The sequence below is a fragment of the Hydra vulgaris genome, chromosome 01 (assembly GCF_038396675.1).
Source record: "Hydra vulgaris chromosome 01, alternate assembly HydraT2T_AEP".
Classification (NCBI taxonomy): Eukaryota; Metazoa; Cnidaria; class Hydrozoa; order Anthoathecata; family Hydridae; genus Hydra; species Hydra vulgaris.
In genome coordinates this window covers 8,619,541-8,634,736 of record NC_088920.1, presented here as the reverse complement: position 1 = coordinate 8,634,736, position 15,196 = coordinate 8,619,541, and the positions used below count along the sequence as shown (strand labels likewise).

Below are 15,196 nucleotides of genomic sequence, written 5' to 3'. Positions count from 1 at the left end.
TATATCCTCACATAAATTATTTAGGTTAAACTTAAAATTTCAGACTTCCAAGTATGACAGTTTGGAAATTATAGCCTTATAAACACAACATAATGGCTGCTTTGGTTTATAAATGGTGACCCTTGACCCTGCCTATTGACCCTTTTGAAGGGTGCAACCTTTTATAAGTAATTTCTTAACAAAAATAGAAATATTGTCGGTTGCCACCACCTTGATTTGGTTTTTATAGTGGAAAGGGGCACAAAAAAAAATGGCAGTAAAGTTTAGTTTTTCTTCTTTATTTAATTTTAAACTATGTAGAATTTGTTTTACAGTTATTTTAAGATATCTCAAAAATAAATTCTCACCATTTTGATAAGACAGATTAGAAGCCATAGTTTCGTATCTAAACAAATTATTATGTAAAATAATTCTTGACAAGCAATCATGATTACATAAAGGTAATAATAAGGACAAAAATATTTATTGTATATGTTTATAAAATATTTAATTATTAGTAAACTGGGCATGTAAAACTTTATATTTTGTACAAAATGTACATTTTTGTATATCTTTTACAAATGTAAACAGTAGATTTTACCAGTATGCATAATTTCTATATTTCTATATTGAAGTGTTATTAATGATTACACAATCAAAAAGTGCATTAACAGTTTTTCACTTTATTTAGAATATTTATTAGTTTTATTTAGAATATTTATTAGTTTTATTTAGAATATTTATTAGTTTTATTTAGAATATTTATTAGTTTTATTTAGAATATTTATTAGTTTTATTTAGAATATTTATTAGTTTTATTTAGAATATTTATTAGTTTTATTTAGAATATTTATTAGTTTTATTTAGAATATTTTTTGAGCCAATAGCTGTTAATAAATTCTTAATTTTTTATTGTTTAATAATCATATTTCTTTAACTAAATGGTTTCATGAAAATTACAAATAAATAAACAGTAGTAAGTTAACAATTATTTTTTGTTGATACAGATTGTGTACTAAGCGATTGCATGCTTCTTGTGGGCAGCCCAGTATCAAAGTGGTAAACAATTAGGCGAAGATTAAGAAAATAATCTTTATAAAGAAGTTGTTTTTGTGATTGTAGGGCTACACTAAATTGATTCTTTAATTTATTCATTGTGAAACCTTTACTAAAGTTTAAATAACAGGTTTTTGTTTAGAAAAAGAAATTGATGAATATATATGTAATTACCGTATGATGAATATAATGTAATTACCTTATGCAATCTAAATTTAAAATAAGAGCTGTTTCTACCAATAACCATTCTAGCAATGTTAATGCATTTTCATAGTTTTATAAAGCATATACTGGAAATGGAAAACTACATATTTGTCATCCAGTTTTTAAACGGGGTATTTAAAACATACTAAATATTTGATATACTCCACTTTATAAAAAATTAAAAAGCAAGTTGTTGTATGCCAAAAAATATGTTTTTTACTTCTTTTTTCATTGGCAATTTAACGAAACAACTGCAGCTTAATAATATCAATAATAAAAAAAATTTAACTTTAACTTATCTTTGTTTTATATTATGATATTTTATTTTAACTAGTAAGCGACTGGGGCTATGGCCGGAGCTAGGTTGATAACACATAGCCGTGACCGGGTTTATGATCAGGGCTGCATTAATATTGATAGATCCTATAAAAATGTTACTTTTAATTAAAATTTATAACATGAATTTTATTTAAAAACAATATTTTATAGGATCTATTAATTTTAATGAAGCCCCGGCCGGGTTTTTGACCGTGCCTGCATTAATATTGATAGATTCTATAAAAGTATTGTTTTTAATTATAACTCATATCATAAATTTTGATTAAAAATAACATTTTTATAGAATCTATAAATATTAATGCAGCCCTGGTCATAAACCCGGTCCCGGTCACGGCTATGTGTTATCAAACCTAGCCCCAGACATAGCCCCGGTCGCTTACTAATTTTAACCCTTTAACAGTCCATGCCATAATAATACGCACATCCAAAGTGGTTTCTAAACGTCCATGCTGTAATATTACGCAAACTAAAAGTGGTTCCTAAATGTCCACACTGTAATATAACGTTTTAGTGTATCTCCTCATAATTTATTTCTTTTTATGAGTAATTATATACTTCTAATCGTCACAAAATTTATTACTGCATAATTAATAAGCTTTTCATTCAATAATTTACTTTTGCACATGTTCACTTTTATTTTAAATATGGCAGACAAGCAAGTTTTTTCAGTGCAAAAATCATTAACGAAAAAGCGAATATTTACTCACAAGGAAATAGAAAATTATATATTTGATAAAAACGAGGAGTTGAGTGAGGTTTCAGAAGTAGAGTATAGTTTATCTGATGTTTCTGATGAAGAAATATCCGAACCAGAGATATTAGAGTTAAGTTTAGAAGAAGAAATGTCTGCATTGGTCGATGCTCTTAGTTCTAGTGACAATTCCTTAGAAAATGAATAAAAAAACAAAACAAAAAAAATTTAACTTTAACTTATCTTTGTTTTATATTATTTCATTTTAATTTTTTTAAATTTTTATTGTCGTGATTGATTTTTTCACGTGTAAAATGCAAACACTTTAGGCTTGAAGCAAAGATCGTAATTATATAACTCAATTCTGATATCTAATAAAAATTTATAATTTTATTCTAATGAAAAAAAACATATATATAATTTAATTTTGCTTTATAAAGTATATAATTTAATTCTGATTTAAAAAAATATATTTAATATTAGAAGTAAAAATATATTTAAAATTAAATATATTTTTAAGATAATGCTTGGGTTTAACTTTTATTTTTAAAATTTATTGGAAAATTTTACTAAATTTTAATTTTTAAATTTTATTTATTCTTAAAAAAAAAATTAGCTAATTTTTATCGTTTTTATTGTTTTTTTGGTTTTCCTTCCTAAATATTCTTTTTTTTCACTCAAAATTTAAATAAACCAAACCTCACTTTAAATAAAAAAAGCATAAAAATAAACTTTTAATAAATAAAGTAAATAAATAACCTAATTTTTTATTTGTTAATCCCTAATTTGCAAAGCTTGAATTAAAAATTTAAGAAATATTTTAAAAAATTTACATATTTTAATTCATTTACACAAATTTCAAGAAAAGAAATATATTTGTTTAAATCAAAATCATATTTTTAAAAATGCAATATTAAATTTAATTAGTTAATATAAAAAAAGTAAAAGAAAATAAACAATAGAAATAGTAAAATAAAAATAAAAAAGTAAAATAATAAAATAATAGTAAAATAAAAAATAGTAATAATAAAAAACAAGTTAAAATAAAATTCAACTTGTTTTGCGGTAATTCATATACATTTATATCGCACAATTAATCTTCATGATGGAGTCTGCATCTTTATATCTGATACACTAATTAGCTATGAAGTAACAACATCTTGAACTTAACAATGACTCTGAACAAGTTTGGTGTTCAGTTAATCTTGGAACTGAAAAAATTCTAGTTGGCTGTATATACCGTTCACCTCTCAGCAATAACTTTGTAAATAATCAAGCCTTTATAAATTTTGCATCTAATTTGGTCAAAAAAAAAAACACTACTCTGGTCTTCTTATCGCAGGAGATGTTAACCTTGACCATACCACATGGCATAACAACACAGCAATCACCACAAACTCACTAGCTGAAGACTTTATTGAAACATTTGATTCAAATCATTTAACACAGCATGTCAATTTTGATACTTTTCAATTGAACTCTATATTAGGTCCATCTAGCACTCTAGATCTTATTTTAACTGAGTCATCTCAATATATATTTTCTCTTGAAAGACAATCTTAACTGGGGTGCACTAAAAAAGGACAAGCTCATTTAATTCTAACTTGGAATTTTGCTGTAGAATCTTCAAACCCTCCTAGAAATCGGTTTTCTTCATCTCAACAAAATTTTAAAAATTGTAATTTCGATAAACTAAACATGTATTTCAAAGATATTGACTGGGTTAATTATTGTAAAAATTTAAATATTAATGAATGTTATAATGTATTCCAATCTATCTATATTGAAGGATGTAATCTTCAAATACCAGGAATCAAATCGAATTATTTTGTTTTACACACACCTTGGATCACAAAAGAAGTAATCTCTGCTATTAAAAATAAAAAAAAAACTATAATAGAAACAAAAACCAAAACTGGCGTCTGTACCCTAAATTATATAATAATAGCTGAAATAAAGTAAAACAAACTGTAACTCATTCGATTGAAAAATCTATATCCCAAAAAGCCAAGACAAATCCTAAACTTATATATAGGTATATAAACACGAAACTTAAAGTTAAAAATCAAATAAGGTCTATGAAAGAGTCAAATGGAAACATTACTTCTAATAAAAGCCATTTAGCTACGATCCTTAACAATTACTTTTCATCTGTTTTTACTCCTTCAAGTTTGAGTCAATCGCTGCCAACATTCGAAAAGTGCACATTTTCTGTGATTGATGAGACGTAAGTCTTAAATAGACTTAATGAGAATTACATACAAGTGTTACTCTCAAACCTAAACTTGCAGAAACCAGCAGGCATAGACGACATTCACCCACATGTCCTCAACAAATGTTCTTCATCTCTGAATGTGCCCATTACCTACATATTTATAAAATCTATTTGTGAAGGTCGAGTCCCAGCCACGTGGCTGGAAGCTAATATAACATTGCTTTACAAGAAAGGATCTAAACTTGATGCATCAAACTACAGACCAATTTCCCTAACTTCTGCCTGCTGCAAAATCGTATTGTAAGCGTATTGTAAAAGATTGTTTAACCAAGTATCTAAGTGCAAATAAACTTTTATCTCAAAATCAGCACGGGTCTGTTCCAAATAAATCATGCATTACCAATTTATTGGAAAGTGTCGATCAGATCTCACACTCAATGGCAAGAGGCTATAGTGTAGATGCTTTATATCTAGATTATGAAAAAGTGTTTAACGCACCTCCTCATGATCTTATGCTCCACAAACTTTTTATCTCTAATATGCTTATTAATTGGATAAATTCTTTTCTTTCTAAAAGAACACAACGAGTTGTCATGGGTTCCACCATTTCAGATTCATTACCAGTGGTGTCCCTCAAGGATCTGTTCTAGGACCTCTTCTATTCAACTTATACATTAATGACATGACAGACCTTGTTAGCAATCCAATGAAGTTATACGCTGATGACAGTAAAGTTATTTCCACAAATTCTAGACCTGAGAGCCCAGCTCTGCTCCAGATGGATATAAATCACATTGTGTCTTTGACTCTAGCCTGGCGCTTACAACTTAATTACAAAAAATGCCTTATCTTACGCTTTAAAAAAAGCAAAAATCCTAACCACCAATACTATATCTTGACTCAGCAAAGGAAGCAGCTTCTTGATTCCTTGTACAGTGAAAGTGATCTTGGGATTTGCATTTCACACAATCTCAAATGGGATACACACGTTGAAATAATATCATCAAAAGCTAACTCTGTCCTCGGTCAACTAAAGAAATTATTTATTTATAAAAATGCACAAGTTTGGAAGAGGCTCTACACATCGCTGGTCAGACCTCACCTTGAGTATGCTGCTCCTGTGTGGAATTATTTTTCTGCACACAACGTTGAAAAACTTGAAAAAGTCCAAAACCGTGCCACCAAAACAATTCCATCTCTCAAAGCTTTATCCAGTGAAGCCAGATTAGCACACCTTCATCTTACCTCACTAAACGAAAGACACAATCGAGGTGATTTAATCTACAACTTCAAATTTATAAATAACTTAAAAAATATTTATTGGAAGAACCCACAAATCGGCTATCCATTTGTGCGAATAACTAGAGGACACTCTCATCGTCAATACAAAGAGTTCTTTAATGCTTCTGACCTCATTAACAACATGCTTGCTATTTTTACTAGACTCAATTTCTACCCTAACAGAGTGGTTAACCGACGAAATTTACTCCCACAAACTTTGATTGACTCTTGTCATCTTAATGAATTTAAAAACCGTTTAGACAAACACTGTAGCCAGCACTAGTATTACAGTTAATGTACCGAATTGCTGCTACAGCTCATTGTCTACTGGCAAAGAGCTCAAGGGCTGCTACCCCTTTTAAGCAACATTATTGTTTGCTGCAGCTTATCATCATTATTATTATATATATATTTCATATGTATATAACTGTTTTGCGATAATTCATATACATATATATATATTTCATATATACATATATAAATATATATATATATATATATATATATATATATATATATATATATATATATATACACACACATATTTATATATATATATCTACTATAGCTTGTTTATACATATGTGTGTGTATATATATATATATATATATATATATATATATATATAAATAAAATTTAACATAAAAATAACCAATTTTATAATATTTATACATAACTGCTTATTTAAAAAAATAAGACTTACATGAAGTTATTTTCATGAAAGATTTGAAACTGTAAACTTTTCTTATATTTCACAAAGTCATTTGTAGATCCACGATCAATAAACTCCTTGCAATTTTCATCTACTATGAAGAAACCATCTTTTGTTTTTTGATTTACTGTACTGGATGTTGCAACAGTAATTTTTTCAACTACCTCTTCTGACCAAAATTCTAAAACATTTCCAATAGTTTTGTCGCTATTTAAAAGCTCTTTGATACCACTGCAACTCTTAACAAACACAGTTAAAAATGAGTTTGATCTTGAAATAGCATCCACAAGAACATGACGAAGATATATCTCTTCTGGACTCACAAACACAATAACAGATTCAGATTCGGCTCCTGAAAACCCTTTGCAGTCAGTTACAAGAATGTCCAGTTCACTTCTTAAACTCTTATGAATTTTAAATTTTGCTTCTAATGTTGGGGAGTAATTCTGCAAATGTGGTGAATAAGTTACTGCTTTAAAATTTTTAATTGTATCTATTGCATATGCAACAGATTGCACTTCTTCGATATTGTTGCATATAACCACAGTTTTTCTTAATACATTAAAACAAATTTTTTCTAAGACAATGGATAATAATTTAACAGATTGCTCGTCTGTTATATCATGAAAAGGTAAATAAACAACCTTGGGTTTTTCTCCTTTAATTGAGTGTCCTATATTACCAGGTTTGAAAACATATTCAGTCTCCATATAACCATTTGGATCAATATTATTAATACTTTTTGTTATTAACTTAGCCATATAATCTAAATCATTGTCATGGAAATCATTAACAATTGAACCAATAAACTTGTTTTCTATTCTCGCTGAAGACTGATCTGATTTATAGTCTGTAAAGTTATCAACAGTTTTGTTATCAACAGTTTTGTTAGTAATTTCAACAGCTTTGTTAGTAATTTCAACAGTTTTGTTAGTAATTTCAACAGTTTTGTTAGTAATTTCAACAGTTTTGTTAGTAATTTCAACAGTTTTGTTAGTAATTTCAACAGTTTTGTTAGTAATTTTTGAATCTGTAGAGTCTTTAAATTTAATCACAGTTTTATTATTAGTAGTTGATGAAAAACTGTTATCTTTTTTAATCATGACAGATGCATATTGATTATCTTTATTTACCTTAATTGTATCATTTAAATCATAATGTGACGCATCATTAATTTCTTCCTTATCCTTTACATAGTTTTTAATAGAATTAGGTGTTTCATTTTTAGAATCATTTCTAGAATCAAATGTCAACATTAAACTTTGAAAATCTTTCCTTTCCTCAATCTGCGAATCTTCAACTCCAAACAAGCTTTTTTTTTTATTTTCTTCCAATATTTTAAAGTTCGTATTTGGTATGTTTAAAACACTTTTCGTTTCACAAATAACCTTTTGGGCAATATCAATTAACAATTTATTGCATTCAGTAACTCTCATTGATTTATTTAGAGATATGACCTTCATTCCTATTATTTCTTCTTGAAAGTTATTTCTTTGTAGTGTACGTTTTTGTTTATTTGTTACCAATTCTCGATTCTTTGTAATACTCTCAGGAATAAAAACGACTAAAGAATCTTTTAATTTAGATGCGAGCAAATGTTTAATTTGAGTTGCATCTTCTTCTTTAACATACTCTTCAGAAAGTTCTTCAAGTACAAAACATACTTTATTTCTGTTTGTGCTAGCCAAATACTCTAGTAATTTTGGTAGTGAAATGTTATTGCCTAAAGTATTTTTGTTTTGGCACATTTTTTTCCACAACTCATACAAACTATCACAGACAACCTTAACATTTGAAGATTTATCTATACTGTCAACAAACTCTTTCATATGGCATTCATACAAGGAGAAATGGTTACAACATATGTAAAACAGGGTCAAAGGATTTTGTGACTTATGAGTAATACAATTTTTAACAATCTCTTTTCCTACTATAGATTTTCCGGAACCATATCCTCCAGTGATAATTTTTTTTAGTGCTTTGTCATTGATTGCATTCCTTTGTTCAACATTAAGAACCAATGATTGTATCTGTTTTTGAGTATCTGATTCTAATGTGGGATAACAATAGTCAACTATAGACATTGACATCATAGTTAAACTGATGAGTTTTTTAAATAGTACTTCACTATTATTTTTTGCATTTACTTTTTTAATGCAGTATGCAACAACTAATCTCCACCAACTCTCAAAATTCTTATCTTCAATGTCATCTTTACATAGAAACAAAATTTGATCTAAACCAAAATCCTCAGAGAAGTGATAAAATAGCTCTTCTTTTAACTGTTTACGGTCATGTAAAGGTAAAACTACAATTCCCAAAATAATTAGTTTATTAGTGTCAATTAGAGGATTGTTAACATTAACAAACAATATGACATCATTTAAACACTGTTCTGATTCAAGCTTGAGACAATCCATTGAAGTAGCAACACGAGCAATTATAACAAGATTGAATTCAGAGGCAAAAATCATTATTCTATTTTCATCATTATAATAAGTAAACTTTTTAACATCACAATTTAAAAGAGATGCATGATAATGTAAACGATAACCGGGTAATACAGCACGTATGCCCGTACAATTAATAGTAAATAAATCAATAAACTTGGAAACTACCAAATTATCATTGTCAACAATAGAAGAAGTGACATAAATAACATCATTACAATCAGGAAAATTTCTATTGAAATAATCTAATGCAATTAACTCTATTGATTTATTATGAGGTACTTTATTTAAAAAAATATTGTTTCTCTCTCTCCAATCCAAAGAATTCAATGACTTTATATTTTGTCTAAACTCATCATTGAAAAATGGTTCAGGTGTTGCAACACACAACCCATTATAGTTTAAATCATAGTTGCAATTACCTAGAAAAACGTAAAATGAAATAAAATTAACCAATAAAATTAAAAAAAAATGAACATGCAAAAATGAGCATAAAAAAAAGAATAAATATAAAATTATTTTAAACTTTGCTTATTCAAATTGGTACTAAAGTTTTTAAAGTAGTACTAAAGTTAACAGTAGTACTAAAGTTTTTAAAGTAAACATAAAAAATACATAAGACAAAAAAATTAAGATGAATATGAAAAAAGAAAAAACAGTCTTGAAGTTTAATTTGAAAAATAAAATGTTATTTAAGATTTTAAAAATATATGACTTGAGTTGTTTTATTTTTAATTATATTGCAAAAAACAAGTAAAAATAATACCTGTAATAATAACAGAGCAATGATGTTGAAAAGATTTTTTATTTAAACCTTGAAATGAAAACTTAAAATTAATTGTTTCATTTTGAAACAATAACTTTTCTACTTTCACAAACAATGTAGTATTCTTTTTTTTCGTTAAATAATATCGAAATGCTTGTCTCTTATTATTGATAGCTATCCAATTATTAACAACACTGTATAATTGGAATTCCACTTCTCTACAAAATTGACCTTCAAGTAAGTCAAACTTAAAAACACAACCATAAGGAATTCGACATTTAATAATGCTGAAAAAAATAATACAAATAAATTATTAAAATAAATATGTATATATATATATATTCATATATATATATATATATATATATATATATATATATATATATATATATATATATATATATATATATATATATATATATATATATATATATATATATATATATATATATATATATATATATATATATATATATATATAGCTATATATAAGGGTGACTCAAAATTGCAAAAGAAATAAAAAAGAAAGGATTTTGCTACCTAGTATGAGTTCACAGGCAAAATTTTAAGTATGCTGTATGATATTATAAATAATACATGTATTATAGTGTTAAAAATCTATTTATTTAACGAATTTCAGCAGACATCATTTTTCTATTCAAGGTTACGTAATAGAGGAAATAGTAGGTTAATGCTGATGTACAATTTTATTTGTATTATTTTATTCATAGTCTGTGATTTTATTTATAAACTGACAATGCACACTAACTCCTCTCCCCCTTAATCGTTACCCTAAATCTAAATCCTAGGACTCCACCATCCCACCACTACTACTGTCTGCCATTATACTGTCAGTTCTTATATTATTCATAAAACTTAAAAACACAGTTTATTAATTTTAATATTTAACTTTATTTAATTATTGTTATTTAATATTTAATTATTAATTTAATTATATTTCACTTATAAATTATAAAGTTAAATAAATAACAATTATTTGTTATTTATACTTAACTTTATAATTGTTTAAATCAATTCTTTGTTCAAACATTTAAATATTTCAGAAAAATAAGAGCTAAAGCTAAAAAAGGTCAATCAATTACAACCCAAGAAGACCTGCCTATCTCCTTGAAATTCCACTGAGCTCTCTACCTAGCAGTCAATTGCCTACTAATGGTCAGGTTGTTAGATACTTTCTGTATGTTATTACCCTCTAGTTAAAAAGTTCAGACCAATCAAGAATGACTTTGCTGTGCACTAAAGACATCTTCTGTAGATATGAAGTGCAAAGGAACTGATGGACCTTGCATTGCTGTGATGGAGAATACTGTTTGCTCTGAAGTATTGTAAATATTTGGGCCTCTTGTGGTTTTCAAAACTATGTTGTTTCAGAAGTAAGCATACTAACCAAGATTCAAGAAAATTTTAACCTGTTTGACATCAGTTCCCAACAGTTTGAGTACACAATGCATCAGGATACTTTTATGCCAAGAGAGAATGCTATATTATAATAAGACCTAGACTTTCTTCAAGATCAAAAACAGACACAAAAATGTTTATCAGTGCTTGCGTTGATAAGGAGTTAGAGGCCAGGGTAATAAACATTTAATGAAACTAAAACTTATTAAAATGTGTCAAATATCTAAATGTTTTTATATACTAAATTTCAAAAGATTTTATTTAGATCGAGAGAAGAATTGACAGATTAGACATTAAGAGCTATGGAAGAAAGCTGAAACAGATTCGTTGGTTACTAATGATACAGAGAGAACAAACAATAAAGATCAGGACTATATCAGTGAAGAAGACAAACCACCTTTTAAAAAATGTAAAAGAAAATCAGTGTTAGGTATTATGTTTTTTAGTATCTTTTAATTATTTCCTAGTCATTTCTCTCTGATAAACCTGATAGATCTAGAAGGAGATCACTAGGGAGGGTTTGATTGCAGCAACCACACCATTGTTTATGAGAGCTGGTATCGGTATAATAGATCAAACTCTATTTATCCCCAGCATTGTAAATTATCTTGAAGGAGATATCACAGAGTTAAGGATAAGCAGAGAGCCTATCAGAAGAGACAGATACAAACTAATCCATTCTAAAGATAACAAATTATACTGTATTATTAATTTAGTTTTTAGATTGTAATAATATAATAGCCTGATTTATATTGTTATTTGATAAAATTATTAAATTTAAAGATAAAAAGATGTTTTGGTAGTAAAATCTGTTATGAGTATAGGGAAACAATAATGAACAAGTCATTGGTGCTACACTTGGATTTACTATGTTATGCAAAATATCTAAAATTTAAATATAATTATTTAAAGAACATAATTAATTATTAAAAAGAGCTTTTAAAACTGCTTATAACTTTTTATTTGCAACTCAAAACTTTATGAGTACAGTAAACTAATAATAATAATAATAATAATAATAATAATAATAATAATAATAATAATAAATATTAAATATTAATAATTAAATATTAATAATAAATAAATATTAAAAATTAATAATAATAATAAATATTAAATATTAAATATTAAATTATAATAGGAAATAAAATTAAGTAAATGTAGTTAAGTATAATAAATTTAGATAAGAAGTGTTTATTGTGTCATTGTGTCAATATATAACAATAAAGTCAATAAAAAATAAATAGAGGAAGATAAAATTAACAAATAATTTTTTATACAGGACTGCTATAACCGTGTCAACCTAAGCATTAACAATAAAACAATTACTTTTAAACATACCAAAACAAAAAGAATTTTAGTCAAATTCAACCTTAGATTTCCTGAATCTTAGTTTTATAAATCTGAAATTAAAATGGTTTAATAATATTGCCATTAAAGTTAACTTTTGTAGCTTAAATGATGAATTTTTAAATATTTCCCAAAAAAACCAAAAAAACAGACCCCTGCGTTTTTTTTCCAAAAAAACGTGTCACATCTTTGTGTATATGTATATGTATATGTATATGTATATATATATATATATATATATATATATATATATATATATATAGATACACACACACACACACACACACACACACACACACACACACACACACACACACACACACACACACACACACACACACACACATATATATATATATACATACACACACGTGTTTAAAAAAATTGTTTTTATCCCTGGAAACCACTATTAGATATTTTTTTAATGGAGGTAACATAATTTATTTTGAAAAATATATTATTTAGTATGATAATTTAAAATAAAATTATAAATGTTTATAAAATAATTTGATATATATATTTAACTTAGAATTAATTATTTATTGCATTAATTATACTGTAATCTCATATTAGACGGACATATAAACTTGATTACCCCCTGTACTAATTAATCAAAAAAATTTCCGAGATAAAAAAGATGGTATCAAATAAATTTTCAAATTGTGGAAAGTTGTGTTATTTAGGAGTTGTATTTGATTCATATAAATATGAATTCTACTTGTTGCTGTTGCTGGGAAAAGTATGGAGATAGATCAAAATCATTGAAAAAAATGAATAAAAACTTAGAAGAACAAATTCAACTGTTTATCTTTCTAGGATATTCAATGAACAACGGTTGCTATCCATCAGTTGTTTGTCCTGGTTGCTGAAGAAATCTTTACAGACTCAAAAAGGGAGACTCACCTCATGGTGAATGGGTAGCTAAGGTTACCAAGGTACAATTAATGATTTTTAAGTTCCATTTTTTGTTCTTGTTTTTTCTTTTGTTTATTTATAATTGTACATTTATTTAGATAGAGTGGAAAACTCTTTTGAGAAATAGCTCTAGTACCGGTCTAACTCTTTCAAATGTGATAACTAATTTACTGACAACTGAGTCAAGAATATGTTCCTTTTGCTATACATTACCTGCACCTGGTTATTCTCATAACTGTGAACCTACCAGTGCTGTGGCTAATATTATTACACTATCATTTCTTCTAGGTTCTCTTCAAGCTGAACAGGTAAAAAAACTATATTTTTTTTATATAAGTTTTATAAGTTTTTAGTTTTATTTTCAAATTTCATTTTGTGAAAATTTTACTTAGGTTGCTTCTGGAATTATAAAAAGTAAAATGGCTACAGAAAGTTTGATTGAAGGATCAACATTTTGTTTATCTACAGGAGGAAATCTGCTCAAATTTTTTGTTAGATGTCTGGCCAGGATTTGATGATTGGCTAAAGTCAAAAAATGTTATTCAGCGAGGGTACCAAGGCAGAGGCTATGACGGAAACAATTCTAATAAAATATTAGAAAATCTGGATTCTCTTGAAACACAAATCTTAGAAACATTTACTTATTTGATTCCAATTGTACAGTGTTTGAGAGATTTTAGAAATGTAAAAATTGTTGCTTTTCCACCAATTTACAAACTGGCTTCAAAGAAGCAATAACAAATTTAAAGAATTCAATTCTTTCCACACAAGAAGTTGCAATAAATTTAAATAAACAAATAAATACAACATGGAAAGTCCACATTCTATTGTGTCATGTTCAGTAGGCCGGATCATAACTTAAAAAAATTTGGAAAATTTCTTCGGGAATTTCCAGTAATTGGCTCTCAAATACGCTGAATGCAATGCTGCAAACCGTTTTTCGCTACTACTTTGCTATACTTTGTATTTTTACCTTTGAAGTTTTCAAATAAATTAACTTAAAAACGCTCATTTGTTACATAATTTATTGATTGAATTTATAATAAAATTCAAATTATTTGAACAGTCAAAACAATATATCATTAGCAAACGTTGATTAGAAACTATACTTAAATGTTCTTAAATTCAGATTTTGTGTCAAAGTGAGGCATCAACTTGTGGCGCTCCAGTTGAACGCGAATATAGCCATCACGATTTTCATCACGATTTTCACCATAAACTTTGGATGCTGATTCAGTCACAATTTTAATCACACGTTCAACACTTTGATTGTGACATGGAAATGGCTCAATGTCAATAACTATGTCTTCAACTGACGAAAGCCATGCCAATATTTGTACAGTTGGAATATGTTTTGTCAGAACAGGTTCCAAGCGGGGCTGTGTTTGCCAGTCAATCAGTTCTTCATAACTAGTCGCTTGAAATCGTATCTCAGGGAGTTGAAACTTTCGATTTGGTATGTCATCTTCACGAGCACGAAGAATTCTCTTCAACGCAAGCTTATGGATCACTTGACGGATGTCTTTGAGCATAGCCAGAATAATGCTCTCGATATGAGCCGGGTAGCTATTGCGCTTCAAAACTTGCTGAACAATTATTCGATAACGCACAGGAAGAAATCGTGATGTTTCTATCATTTTATAATAGTGTGGAGCAGCATTCCAGCAGTTTGAATGTTTCTTAATGTCAAACCAAACAACCGCATATGAATTCACAATAAATTTAGCCAAAAGTATTAGTTCATTTGATGGATCTTCAGTAGATATATAGAGGCGTAGAACACGGTTTGCTAGTGTCAACCACCTTGCATGGTTTAGTC

The 15,196-nt window shown here is 27.4% G+C and overlaps 1 protein-coding gene across 2 annotated transcripts in view; it reads right to left on the bottom strand.

Annotated features, from left to right (window-relative positions):
• Positions 1-15,196, bottom strand: part of LOC136075087 (uncharacterized) — a 59,086-nt gene that overhangs the window by 17,706 nt on the left and 26,184 nt on the right. For both annotated transcript variants that reach the window (XM_065787329.1, XM_065787330.1), the window contains exons 5-7: positions 9,694-9,980; positions 6,469-9,349; positions 348-385 (exon numbers count right to left, since the gene is read on the bottom strand). In XM_065787329.1, the coding sequence (XP_065643401.1) occupies positions 348-385; positions 6,469-9,349; positions 9,694-9,980 (3,206 nt within the window). The remainder of the gene's footprint in view (positions 1-347; positions 386-6,468; positions 9,350-9,693; positions 9,981-15,196) is intronic.